The 15000-nt window shown below is 36.2% G+C and overlaps 1 protein-coding gene across 11 annotated transcripts in view; it reads left to right on the top strand.

The window, feature by feature from the left end:
• Positions 1 to 15000, top strand: part of LOC124957387 (dorsal-ventral patterning protein Sog) — a 61804-nt gene that overhangs the window by 17027 nt on the left and 29777 nt on the right. For 9 of the 11 annotated variants that reach the window (XM_047514383.1, XM_047514382.1, XM_047514381.1 and 6 more), the window contains one exon: positions 1 to 230. This exon is cut by the window's left edge. The exons of the other annotated variants lie outside the window; for them this stretch is intronic. In XM_047514383.1, coding sequence (XP_047370339.1) covers positions 101 to 230 — 130 coding nt within the window. In that variant the 5' untranslated portion in view covers positions 1 to 100. The remainder of the gene's footprint in view (positions 231 to 15000) is intronic. 11 annotated transcript variants of the gene reach the window in all.

Below are 15000 nucleotides of genomic sequence, written 5' to 3'. Positions count from 1 at the left end.
GAAGAAGAAGAAGAAAAAGAAGAAGGAGGAGGAGGAGGAGGAAGAAGAGGAAAAGAAAAAAGGAGAGGTGCTTAGAAGACATTTAAAAACATCGAACGAGATGCATTTTCACGGTGGCCTATTGTTGACGATCTTTCTAATCGTCCTTTCTTGTCCTTTGACACTTTGGGCACGAAGAGTCGCACCTTTGATGGAGGACGATTGGGCCAGGAGGCCCCATCGAGCTGCCGGTAAGTCTCTCTTTCTATCTATCTATCCATCCATCTATCTATCTACCTCTCTCTTTTTTTCTTTTCCTTTAATTTTACTCTCCTAATTATTATCATTATTATTATTATTTTTCTCTTTTTCTTTTTTTTTTCTTTCCTTTTTTTTTTTTTCTTTTTTTATTTTTCGTTAGACCGAACAACAGTCTTAAACTTTAAACGTCATTAAAAGAGAGCAATCGACTCGAATTGTTCGATTACGAAGAAGAAAGTAGTGGGAATAAAGGAAGGAAGGAGGGTGGGAAGGAGGGAGGAAGAAAAAGGGAGGAATTAATTTCGAATATATAACGATCGACTTCCTTGCGATATCTCGAATTCTCAATTCGATTTCAACATAAACGTCAAGAGTGGCGTTACTTTTCACCTTTCCTTTTAAAGCTTGAGAACGTTCGAAAATATCGAGAACGTCTCTCTCTTTCTCTCTCTCTCTCTCTCTCTTGAGTTGAGAGACTACACTCGAGATGCTTTTACGTAACGAGAACCGCGTGAAAAAGGCGGGAAACGGAGCGATCGTAAACCTTGAGTCGGTGTCGCATGACACGCGGGAATGCATCGATGCATTCGCATTCGCTCTGTCCTCACTCTCTTTCAAGCCTTCCATCCATCCATCTATCTATCTATCTATCTATTTACCAATCTATCTATCTATCTATCTATCTGTCTGTCTGTCTGTCTCTATGTCTGTCTATCTGTCTATCTATCTATCTCTTTCCCTTTACTTTTCTTTATCTCTCTTTCTCTCTCTCTCTCTCTCTCTCTCTCTCTCTCTCTCTCTCTCGCTCTCTCTCTCTCTCTGTTTGTATATATGAGACCCGTGTAAATCTAAATCAGTTTGAAATGGGTATGGTGTTGCGTTGATCCCCTACACGAAATTCTACCACATGTACCGGTGTAATTTAAACGTCCAGTTAACTTTGTCGAGCGTGAACTGATCTCTTGATGATGTTTTAGATCCCTTTTGGAATCTACGAAAGATTTCTAATATCTTTTTTCTTCTATTTCTTCTTCATCTTCCCCTTCGTCTTCTTCTTCTTCGTTTACTTCGTTATTTGTATTTTCTTATTTAATACTATCATTACATTCGAGATTTGGAAAGCTTAGCGGATGAATTCATATGTTCCTGTAATATCATCGTTGTCGTCTTATGCGAATAAGAAATGAGACCAACACGAGAACGACCGACCGACCGACCGACCGACCGACCGACCGACCGACCGACCAACCGACCGACTGGTCGTGGATGAAGTAATGAGACAGGAAGTAACTTAGAGAGGTACCGGTGCTTAAACACCTCGAGATGACCCAGATCTTTGTTAGAGTTAATGCCTCTTCATATCGTCTTTATGAATTTCCGACTTTTCTCTCTCTCTCTCTCTCTCTCTCTCTCTCGTTTGTCTAAAATGAACAATAAATTTCTCTTTCGTTCCTTTTTTTTGTTTTTTTTTTCACGCCTAGATTACGATCGTATTGATCAAAGAAAAAAAAAAAAAGAAAAGAAAAAGAAGAAGAAGAAAAATGATCGAAGAAAGTACATTGCTGCTGTGTATTAATATAGTGATTTTCTTTCTATCTATATTTTTTATTTTGTAAAAAAAAAAAAAAAAAAAAAAAAAAAAAAAACCAAAGAAAGAAAAAAAAAGAGAAGAAAATTTCTTCTCATTGTCCCGATCTGACACGAATTCGTGTTTAATCGTATTTAAAGAAATTATTGAATGAAAAAAAGAAAAGAAAAAAGAATAATAATAATAATTATTTGATAAAAGTCATTAAAAGAAGAAAAACGTGGTAATATACGTTGTAATAAACGCTGCCAATTTGATAGCTCTGTTCTTAAATAGCCTTAGTTTACCTGTGTTATTGAAGCTACCTTGATTGATTTCTGATGGCCGTCAACAGGGTAAGTGTACACGACGGCTTACCTGTCGACCCTGATGATACCCTTATAAGTTGTCTCTCGTTTTTTGGCTATCCTTACAGAAACGGAACGTAAAGAATAACACTGGAGAGAAAGAGAAAGAGAGAGAGAGAGAGAGAGAGAGAGAGAGAGAGAGAGAGAGAGAGAGAGAGAGAGAAAAAGAGAGAGAGAGAGAATGGAATACCTAAATTGGTCATGTCTCCGATCAGAGATCAGTGATGTTTAACGTTTGAGATGTAAGAGTATCTCGAAATGGAAAGACTCTTGAAGGTTGTTTTCTCACATTTACAAAGAGAATTCAATATGTCGGCTTAATACCAAAGACGATCAACTTACTACTATCCAACAGTTTCTACTTAGGATCACCTTCTTAACGCTTAGATACCCTACCTACCTACCTACCTACCTACCTACCTACCTACCAACCTACCTACCAAGCCAGTGCTAATCTCAATTAGTCTTTATTACCAGCTTGCCGACGGTAAACGTCGTCGAGTTTTCCTTACAACTCGGCTTAATGTCTCTCACAAGGTATCGACCTCACACGAACATCCCGGATATGTAACAACCGGTAAGAGATATCCTTGAATGTAGTTAAGCCTCACCTGAATATTACAAACGATTATTATAAAGAGAAAGAGAGAGAGAGAGAGAGAGAGAGAGAGAGAGAGAGAGAGAGAGAATAAAGTCGAGGAAATTTTCTTTTTTCTTTTTTCCATTCTTTTTTTTCTTTTCTTTTTTCTTTTCTTTTTTCTTCTTTTTTTTTTTTTTTGAGATTAGCTCGTAGTAAACAAGCTGAATATTCTTGCTTTTAAGGACTACCCACGTAAATGGACCTTATTCACGTGTTTCTCTCTCTCTTTCTCTCTCTCTCTTTTATTTCTTTATTTCTTTCTTTGTTTCTCTCTCTCTCTCTCTCTCTCTCTCTCTCTCTCTCTCTCTAACTCTTTTCCCTGGGTTTCGCGATCCTCTTAACAAGATTCGCGGCTAATTGGCCGCAGCCACGAATACAACGCGGCCGTTGTCCGTTAAAGAAGTTTAGTAAGCCGATGGATGGATGGGATGCGTCCTCTTTTAAATAGGTAAATCATCATCATCATCATCATCATCATCATCATCATCATCGTTGTCGTCGTCGTTCGTCGTCGTAGCTTCTACTCGATGGTAGCCTTTCTCTCGAAGTAAAACTTTCATAGAAAACGCGTTGACGAATTAATAATCTTTGAGTTTCATGATTTCACGATATTCATATTAACAACTAAACTTTAACTCTAACTCGGCCTTGTCTATCTTTAAGTTTATACTAAATTTATTTATAGAAATAAATTGACGAGATTCGAAACGATCTTTTTATGGATCTTTTAAAACCCGATTTACATATATATATATATATATAAACGTTCGAATTGGTAATGTTGATGAGGTTTAGAAAGGGATAAGAAATTATTTTTTTTTTCTTCTCAATCATTACTTTTTAATCCTCGAAACTTCGATTATCGATCTATATACGTATATTGGAATCATTGTCATACAGTTACATAGTATTAGTATTAGTATTACTTTATTAACGTGTCCCGTTATTAACGTTTTATATATATATATAAAATAATTTTCTTGCATGTGATTGGTATTTATCAAGGATGTACAAACCACGTTGGACGACGGACGGACACGTGGTGGTGCAAAATGGAGAAAACGAAACTCGTGCTCGCATTTGGCAATGCAATTTACGTTCGTTAAATACGAGAAAGCTTGTCGATGTCGTCGGCGTTGTGCCGACGCAAAGAAGGACAATTTTAAATCGTCGAATAGTATTTTTAGATTATCGTTCCTTTGTTTGTCACGGGGAGGTAGGGGAATAATTCGGATTGGATTGGATTGGATCAGGTAGATGGTTGTTGACAATTTGTGTACAGACCCGTCGGTAGTTTATTTATAAAAATATATTCTCAGGAACTTTAAAAAAGGGATTAGAGAAAGCTACCATCATTATTTATAAAACAATCAGAATATATATTCATCTCTATATACGATGCTTTGCAATAATGCTATAATCATCATCGTCATCCTCGTCATCGTCATCATCATCATTATTATTATTATTATTATTATTATTTTCTCTTTTTGATTTGAAAGAGAGAGAGAGAAAAAAATCGTGCAGTTTGCATTTGAAAGTGAATGTGATGTATCTTCGTCGTCAAAAAAAAAAAAAAGGAAAAAAAAAAAAGGAAAATGAATGCAACAAATGTCCGCGCCGTAGATATATTTTCTTCTTCCGTTTATACGAATAGATTTTTATTTCTGTACGATAAGTCACGCGAACGCATCGTCTCTCTCTCTCTTTCTCTCTCTTTCTCGAACGATCTAATTTTTTTTATTTTTTATTCTTCTTCTTTTTTTTTTCTTCGTACGCTCCGCCGTATAATAGTCGAGCTGAATCACACTTGTGTGATCTCGAAGCGGAAGTTTAAAAAAAGGATATCGAAGGTGAAAATCGGTATGCATGACTCTCTTCTCTCTCTCTCTCTCTCCCCCCTCTCTCTCTATCTATCTATCTATCTCTATCTATCTTTTAACGTTTGTGTATCTCTTTCTCTGTGCAAACGAAAGGCAGTGCAACTCCTCGGTCTTCTCTGAAGAGTATAGAGTATAGAGTATAGAGAGAGAGAGAGAGAGAGAGAGAGAGAGAGAGAGAGAGAGAGAGAGAGAGAGAGAGGACACAGTGTATATATTTAGACGGACTGCAGACACAAAACGACTCAGCACCTTAACTGCAATTTCTTCGTTCCATGGGCTCCTTCCTAACCATCTCCTTATACATTAAACCAAAGAATCTTCTTCATCTTCTTCATCTACTTCTTCGTCAATTTCATCTTAATCTTCGTCTTCATCTTGATAATCCTTCTTATTAACCTCATACCAGTCTTATCCCATTGTGAAAACATTAGTTAAGCGTTTTTAAGGAATATCGATTAATGGGAATTCGACACTCCAAGTTTTAATTTCTATGGGATATGTATATATATATATATATATATTTATATCCCCATGGAAGATTAATGGGTTTCGCGTTAGGTGTTCCGCCGTACGTTTAACCGGATGGGGCACGGCAGGATATACGAGATGCAATTCGCCTATTTCTATTACTTCCTTAAAACCTCTCCCTTTCCCTTACACCTCCTCTCCTCCTCCTCCTTCTCCCACCATCAACCTGGTAAAAGGTGTGGCACCGATCGAATGTATTTCAATTCGACTTCGGACATATATCGATGTAACCACACACACACACACACACACACATATATACTTATTACACGTAAATCGTTTGTTTTTGTTCGAAGATTGAAGGAGAAAGAAAAGAAAAAAAAAGAAAAGAAATAAAGAACGCAAAAAGGAAAGACGAAGAGAGAAAATGATTAAGATGACAGAGAGAGAGAGAGAGAGGAGGGGGGAGGAGGGGGAGGGGGAATGATTTTACAAACTTCATTCTAAAATTACGAAGCACTTATTTGTTTTGCGTTTGCTTACTTTTAATGAAACTCAGAGAAATTCTCAGGACTTTTTTTCCCCCCTTTTTTTTTTTTTTTTTTTTTTTTTTTTTTTTTTTTTGTAACCTCGGATCGTTTGCATCGTGCATTTAAATGAACATCGTGGAAGGAGACAGCTGCCTGGCCGCTTGTGTGACTCTCAGACTCCTCAGAGACCTTCTCTCTCTTTCTCTGTCTCTCTCTCTCTCTCTCTCTCTCTCTCTCTCTCTCTCTTTCTTTCTCTCTCTCTCTGCCAGTACGTTTATGTACGAAGGCATAAATCTAGCAAGAACGCAAGCAAGGACTTTCTTTCTCGGACGTCTATATGCTCGTTTTGTCATACGACAGGGGCATTAATCCGATCTTAGAAACAGAGAGAGAGACAGAGAGAGAAAGAGAGAGAACGGAATTATTCGATTGAATATTTCAACGTATATTCGTCAAATAAAATTTATTGATGAAAATTTTCCCCTCTCTCTTTTTCTCCCCCCCCCCCATTCCTCCACCACCCCATTCCCCTCTCTCTCCATACATACATATATATTACTTCGATACTTTGATTAATGTCGACGCCAGTTTTTTGTTTTCCTTTCCTTTTCTTTTTTCTTTTTTCTTTTTTTTTTTTTTTTTTTAATCGTCGAAGAGAATTCAGAGATATTCAATGAATGAATCTCGAATCTCTATTATAAATATTATTCGATCTGATTTATCAAGATTCTATTCTCTCTTTTTTTTTTTTTTTTTTTTTTTTTTTTTTTTTTTCTTTTTCTTTTTCTCTTCAAGGTTCATGATTGAGTTTGGATGAATGAATGCAAGAACGCACGCGGTACGGTACGGTAATATTATGTTTTCGTTAGGCATATTGCATCATTCAAACTCTCGATCTCCGTGATCTTTTGAAATTCTTCTTTTTTCCTTATTTTTTTTCCTTCTTTTTTCTATTTTTTTTTTTATTTTTTTTTTTTTTAATATCGAGTTTCACTGATCTCGATTGTTCGAGAAAAAAAAAAGAGAAAAAAGGACAAAAACAAAGACAAAGCAAAGAGGAAAAATAAAAAGAAAAGGAAAGGAAAAAGAGGTTTCAGGAAATGAACGAATATGGTTTGTGTTTAGGTAAAAAAGAAAGAGAGAGAGAGAGAGAGAGAGAGAGAGAGACAGAGAGAGAAATTGAAGCAAGCTACCGCTAGTCGTCGAACGTATTTGTACTTTGTCTCGACGTTTTCAGCATTTACGGCACGTTAACAAGTTTTATTAGGGAAACGTTAGGCTGATTAGAAAGAGAAAGAGAAGAAAAAAAAGAAGAGAACAACTTTTCTCTCTCTCTCTCTCTCTTTCTTTAAAGACAAGCACGGTGGATAAAACTAGTCGACTCCTTTTTCTTTTTCTTCTTCTTCTTCTTATAATCGTTTCTGTTAATCAAAAGAAAAAAAAAAAAAGAAAAAGACGAAGTATTCTATCTTAGGCGCCAATGTGGTATTTCTACTTGCGTAATTTTACGGGGTTGCAAACTATTAAACGCCACTTGGACACCGTAAATCTTTTCTCTTCTTCTTCTTCTTCTTCTTCTTCTTCTTCTTCTTCTTCTTCTTCCTCTTTTCTTTTCTTCTCTTCTCCAAGTCGGATCTTCAATCTTCGAGTGCAATTACCGGAGCAAAGTAGATCGCGACCAGATAGGAGACGACCACAGTGGGACGATACACCACAAGGTAGCATAAACCGACGACCTTCTACTACTTGTTGCAATTACCAGAGACGGTTATACTTACAAACACGAGCCCTGATTACTGTGATTACTCCAATTGGTATCAAGATAAATTGATGAGCTTGCGTTGCAAATGATAAATTAGGAATGAGACGTGGTTTCTACGCTCTTTGAAAAAGAAAATCCAGAGAGAAGAGAGCGAGGGAGGAGTTGGTAGTGGTAGCAGCGGGGTAGGGCGGGGGAGGGGAGAAATAAAAGGAGGGTGCAAATAGCACGAAGAGGAGGGATGGGTGAGGAGGTTAGGGAGCAATGAACATTTTTTCTTTCTTTCTTCTTTTTTTTTTTTTTTTTTTTTTTTTTCTTTTAATCGTTCGACAACATTGTTGCGCTTCATCGTGCGAACAGTTTCCTATGTCCCTCTACTCTCCTTTCTTTTTCTTTTTCTCTCTCTCTCTCTCTCTCTCTCTCTCTGTCTATCTCAGCCTCCTGTGCATGCATCGAATTACAATGGCTACTGTCTCGAGTTGAATCGTTGATACGTTTCCACTTGAATCTCTTTTTTCTCTTTTTTTTCTTTTTTCGTTCTCTCCCCTACCACCACCCCTCATCCCCTCTTGCTACAAAAAAAAAAAAAATGAGACTACGAAAGAGAGAGAAAGAGAGAGCTACTAGAGTTTCATCGATCGATCATTTTCATTTGACGCGTCGTTTTTATTCCTGATCGATTCATTGATCGATAACGACGTAGGTAAAAAGTAAGAAAGAAGAAAAATGTAATGATAAATAAAATAAAATCGAGAGATCCCTTTTTTTGTTTTAGATCGCGTTAGTAATTGTTAGATGGAAAATTTTCTTTCTCGACATTTGCCGAGATAAATCGACGATTGTGAAAATAATTAATCAAAAAGGAAATATTCTAAATTAATAAAGATAATTGAAAACGTATCGAAATGCGGGGCATGTCTAATGTTCGTAACTGGTCGAGACTCTCGTGTGACGACAATAAAGAAACATCGGGATATAATAATTATTATGAAAAAAATCTATCGACCTATTGGCCGCTCGGTGTGTATCGTTATTGCGTTCTTATCGAATATTAATACATTTTGTCTACGTCATACTGGGCTGTGTCCTCTTCTCCTCCTTTTTTTTTCTCTTTCTTTTTCTTTTTCTTTCGTTCTTTCTTTCTTTCTTTCTTTTTCTATCACTAAGTGCATGGGCTTGACATTATTGCGCGATAAACTTTAAACGAACGTTAAGCTTAATTGATTTTCATGAACAAAGATCAATCTCTCTTTTTTCTCTCTCTCTCTCTCTCTCTCTCTCTCTCTCTCTCTCTTTCTTTCTTTCTCTTTCTCTCTTTGTCCCTCTCATATACGTTTTCTCGTATGACGAATCGATACAAAGAAAATATCTAACGCAATCTAATTCACTGTCTAAAGAATTCCATAAAATTATTAAACGCGAATCATTTATAATTTAAAAAAAAAAAAAAAAAAAAAAAAAATAAAAGAAAAAAAGGCTGATCATTTTAGTTTCTCAGAAATTAATTCAAATGGAAATATATATATATATATATCTATATCTATCTGTCGTTCACAATTCAATGATAATAAAAGCGAATGAGAAAGCTAAGGGGATATATTCAAGGATATACCGAACAAAATAAATAAATAAACAAACAAAGATAGAGATAGAGAGAAAGATATATAATTAAATATACAATAATAATTTAAATCACGATTTTTAACTTGTCAGTGTTAAGGATTTTTTTTTTCTCCGTTCATCATCTCATGTATCAGATGAGAAAAAAAAAGAGACAAAGAGATATAGAAAGAAAGAGAGAGAGAGAGAGAGAGAAAGAGAGATAACAAGTATAACGATTAAATAGATTTACTCGGAAGCTTTGAGTAATGCATTCAGTAATTAGCTTTACTTAAAGGAATTCCTCGTAACATGGTTAATCCATGGTCAAGAATCTTGTTCTTGGATCGTATGGAATTTGTCGTGGCGTCGATTGCCGCCGTTTCTATTACCAAAGTAATAATGTATAAGAAAAAAAAAAAAAAAAAAAAAAAAAAAAAAGAAGCTTATGCGAATATACGACGCATTTCTCTTAATGAGAGGAATTATGATTTTGTGGAAGGAAAAAGAAAAATAAGGAAAAAAAAAAGAAGAAGAAGAAGAAGAAGAAACGAAAAAGATTTACTATGAAAGCTATGACTAATTTCATAGTCTATTTCGTTAGATCAATGTTAGATTAATACCTAAGCGTGTTTATTATACTCGTACTACATGTAAACGTGTTCAAAGAAAGAAATGTAAAATATATCGGTTGAACGATCTCGAGATCGTAGCAACCTTGGATCGAATCGTTCGCGGTCTTTTCCTTATTCTTGGTAGCGATCTATCGATCGATCTATCGATCGATCGATCAATCGATCGATCGATTCGAATCGATGGTACGTACGTACGTACGTTAGTTCGTACGTTCGTACCTTCGTCCGGTCCGATTAATTCCAACGGAGGTTCGTCTTCCAATGGCTCGCAGACATGTATTATTCATTATTGTCTCTTTCCATGGCGTCCATCTTCACACCGTTGAACTCGTTCTCTCTCCTCAAAGGAAAACTACAACGCCTTCTTCTTCTTCTTCTTCTTCTTCTTCTTCTTCTTCTTCTTTTCCTCGTTCAAAGAAATATTTTTCTAAGAGTATATATATATATATATATATATATATATGTATAATAACATGAGATTTCTTTCGTAAACACCACGTGGATAAAGTCGATGATATCAGACACGTGCCGTGAGAAGGAAAATAAAGAAACAAAAAAAAAAGAAGAAACAAAAAAAAAAGAAGAAAAGAAAAAAGATAAAGAAGAAAATTACCATTAACCTTTTACGAATTGGATTTGACGGTATTAATCGGCGATAACGAAAAGACAAGACTTTGATAATCTTCCTGGCTTTAATCCAATTATATATTTTTTCTTTTTTCTTTCTTTTTTTTTTACTTGTTTTCTGTTGATTTATTACTTCCGGAAACATACGAAAGATTGCATGTTACATTGTATTATGAAAGATATATATATATATATATAGAATATTTTACAATTTCCTACTTCCGCAATTTCTTCATGCGCGTGACTTGCATTACATCGAAACAAAACGAAAAGTTGAAACGGAAGAAAACAAACAAAAAGGAAAACAAAAAAAAAAAAAAAAGAAAAAGAAAGAAAAAAAATGAAACGAAACAAAACGAAAAAAAAGATGTAAAACAAGGGATCCCGTTATTCGTTCACCATAATGAAATCGTTTCTCGTTCGTTCGAAGAAACAGAAACGGAGATAGAGATAGAGATAATAGATAGACAGAGAGAGAGAGAGAGAGAGAGAGAGAGAGAGAGAGAGAGAGAGAGAGAGAGAGAGAGAAAGAGAGGGCACGAGAAAGAACAGAGAAATTTATCTTGGCGTTTATGTAAAAATCGAATTTCTGATTCACGTTTGCTACGATCGTTTTGAATCGACCTTGAATACGGAACATTCGGCTATAGTGCACACCAATGTAAAGATACGAACGACGTACTGGCGGCGGCGGCGACGGCGGCGGCACGGACGCGCGTCGCGTCGACTCGGTAACGTGACTCGCCTCTGCGTTTGTTCTCTTTTTTACTCGGATTTCTTTTTTTTTTTTTCTTCTTTTTTCTTTTTTTCTTTTTTTCTTTCTTTTTCTTTTTCTTTCGATGCAACGAAGAAGGAATTCTTCTCGTCGTTCCGCGACGTAAAGATTTCGAGTTGACAAAAGAGGCACAGACGATCCTTCTCCTTTTTCTCATTTTTTTTCTACTTCTTCTTTTTCCTCCTCCTACCCTTCGTTGGAATACAAAATTGCGATGATGAACGTTTTTACGTAAAAAAAAAAAAAAAAAAAAAAAAAAACCCAAAGAATTACGTACTCGGTTGTATGCAGATAGAAAGTCTCATTCATTGTTGAGAGTTCCTCTATTATTATACTTGCTTATACATAATATATATATATATATATACATATATATATATATATACGTTCATTTCTTAGGTAGGTATCATAAGCTTACACGAGAAGGCAGCTTGCTCATCGTAACCAATGCTTATCAGTTCGTAGCTCGAACCGTAAGAGCAAAGTATAAACGAAGTATAAGGAGAAGTATATAAGCGCGCGAGCACAAGCAGGGATCGGTCGAAAGGCTTGGCCAATATGAATGCATCGCATTACGCGTGCACTGACTTAAAGCCACAGCCGGCAAGGTCGGCATTTCTGACGCGGGCATGACATCACGTAGGCGTACACGATGGAATATGTCGCGAATATGTCGCGCTTAGGTTATAATGTATGGACATGTAGTTTCAGGACAAATGTTTATTCCAACCTCTCCTTTTTACCATACCACGTACCATACCACATATATGCGTGCGCGCACACACACACACACACACGCGCGCGCGCGTGCATTATATACATATATAAATATGTAATAACATGGAAGCTTTTCTTTTGATCCATTATGAAAAACTCGTCAGGAAAGGATAAATAAGAAAAGATCGTAATGTTATTTAAAAAGAAATGAAAAAAGCAATTCCATTCGATACATTTCTTGTTTTTGAAACACCTGTCAGTTTCCTCGATTTTTTCTTTCAATTTTTTATTCGATTTAATGGTAAAGCGAGAGAGAGAGAGAGAGAGAAAGAGAGAGATCCAAAGACACTTTCCTTTCTAACTTTCAGCGTTTGGTTTAGGTGCATTCTATGTGCATGGCGTACTTGTTTATACTAGTACGAAATGATGCACCGCAGTAGGGCCACTACAACTGAGATTCCATGATCTGCATCGCACCGCAGCACCATATACCGCACTTTATCGTGCCGGTTCTTGCTATAAAGAGCGGAACGCGTGACGGCTAAATCCTTCGCGATCATTCGAGTTATTTAACAGGGACAACCGGGCAGATGCAAGAGCGAGGAAAAGAGCTAGAAGAGTATTAACGTTGCCTTTAAAGCGCGATGACTGACGACCCCATGTAACTCTCCGAGACCCCTGACAGTATGAGAAAGATAAAGAGAATGAGAGAGAGAGAGAGAGAGAGAGAGAGAGAGAAGTTTACAACAAGTACAAAATTGCAAGGAATCTCTCTCTCTTTCTCTTTCTCTTTCTGAGTCGGCGCTCCCGATTTATAAGCATCTGTAAGAACGAGATCTACTTGGTAGTCTCTTCTTTCAGGATTTCCTTAAGAAAATCGTGCTAGTTCGTGATGATGTTACTGATGATACTGATGATGCTACACTACTGCTACTGTTACTGCTATTGCTGATACTACTGACGCTGATGATGATGATGATGATGATCGCGTGATCTCTCTCTCTCTCTCTCTCTTTCTCTTTCTCTTTATATCTCTCTATCTCTTTAAGAATTATTCCCAAGAAAGAGGAATGAAAATGATTATGACGTGGTGGTAAACCACGAGACATCACGATTTAAAGATATATTTAGTTATATACGCCATACGATTTTCTTCAACCATTCCTTCCATAACTTTCATAACATATACATAACATTGGTAAATATAGCATTTGAGAATTATGTTATACATACGGATAAATCATCAATTTTTTTTCATTTTCTTTTTATTTTTCTTTCATTTTGTTTTGTTTTGTTTTTTTTTTTTCCCCATACTTGACTCACTTATCGAATAAATATATTATCGAATATCTAATTAAACGATATTACGAGAAATATTTCTTGCACGAATTATCTTTCATCATTTTCTTAATGGATAATTAATTAACACGAGAATCGATTTATTCGCATACACGTTTATTTTTTATCTTCCATCCTTTCATTATTAACATTTTCCACCCTGTAATCCCTTATCAGCCTAGAAAAAAATACGTGATATTTGTTCGTATTAATTTCTAATGTTCTTTCTATTATATGAACGAGGAATGAGAATCGATGGATCTCGTTCTCTCTCTCTCTCTCTTGCTTCTGTTATATTATCCGAAAGGTACACCACGTAAGATGTACAAGCCCAAGTAGTAGGGGTAGTGCACTGGCCCGTACAGCCCGAAATACACGGGACAAACGACTCTCTGAAACTGAGGAACGCATTCTGCGAGTGGCAGAAGAGAACCGTGAGCCTTCTCTTCTCTTTCGGCCGTTTGCTCTTCAACCGTGACTCTTCTTCTTCTTCTTCTTCTGCTGCTGCTGTTGCTGCTGCTGTTTTTTTTTTACTTTGATTTTCTTCTTCTTCTTCTTCTTCTTCATCATCATCATCATCATCATTTTCTTCTTCTTCTACTTCTTCTTCTTCTTCTTCTTCTTCTTCTTCTTCTTCTTCTTCGTCTTCTCCTCCTTATTCAGCCAGGCAGGCTCGTAGCCAAGAGGAGAGTATCGGTAGCAAGGATCTGACTATGACGTGTTCCACGTGCAAATATATACTCCAAGTTTTCTCATGATAGACGTTGGTTGGTTCATGCTGATCGATATCATCGCTAAGTCACCGAATGATGACGAAGCTAAGTAACTTATTATTCAAAGATCGTACCTGATCGTGATCGATAGAGAGCAAGAGCGAGAGAAAGAGAGAGAGAAGAAACACTGTTGGTACCGGGCAATAGTATTTTTTTTTCTTTTTTTCTTCTTTTTTTTTCGTTTTTTTTTCTTTTTTTTTTTCTTTTTTTTCTTTTTTTTTCTTTTTTTTTTTTTTTTTGAAAAGTACGCATTAAAGGTTGATTTTTAGTTGTAGATAAGTAGGGAAGGTGTATAACCTTGTAACGATATCGACAGACACCCCAGTACAGTCGATGAACTTGAAAAGAGTATATTAGACTCCTGTCTGTGACCGACCGCTATCATTCGTAATTCATGGCAATTTCATGCACTGTGATTTTCATCCGTGGCCTCCGTGTACCATAGAAGATTATATTCTCATGGGAGTTTACTTCTACCTTCGGAGATCAACCTTCGGAAATCGGTCATCCAAGTTGTTATCGATTTCTCATAAAAAATCTTACGATATTATTTAGAAATCTATTCTATTCATTATTTGAATCATCCTACAATAATATATATATACCCTTTGATAACTTCGTGATAATTATCGTCAAATTTTGATCTTCTCTTTTTTTTTTTTTTTTTTTTTAATTACGTACAAAAATTTATTAATACATTCGAAACCACTTGTGCCTGATTGGACAAATAACAAATGAGATTCCCTTTAACAGTGAAAAAGAAAAAAAAAAACAACAAATATTTCCTTTCGATTTCTTGAATAAAATCCAATTGGAAGCTTTAATGTATCTAACCGGCTAACCACGTAACTCGGTTTAGATTTAATTACGTTTATATATGGTTCGTCCTTCGAGTGGTTGTTTGACAAACGACGAAAGGGGTAAGGATGACAAGGAGATGACGAAGAAGAAGAAGAAGAAGAAAAAGAGCTGGAAGAGGAGAAGGAGGAGGAGAAGAGGAGGAGGTGAGGGAGGACTAGGGTATCCTGATCCACAGGGTAGACCAGACGTACCACGGTACTTGGCATGCTTAGTGAATGGC

The sequence above is a fragment of the Vespa velutina genome, chromosome 25, assembly GCF_912470025.1.
Source record: "Vespa velutina chromosome 25, iVesVel2.1, whole genome shotgun sequence".
Lineage (NCBI taxonomy): Eukaryota > Metazoa > Arthropoda > Insecta > Hymenoptera > Vespidae > Vespa > Vespa velutina.
This window is presented reverse-complemented; position numbering and strand designations above follow the sequence as displayed.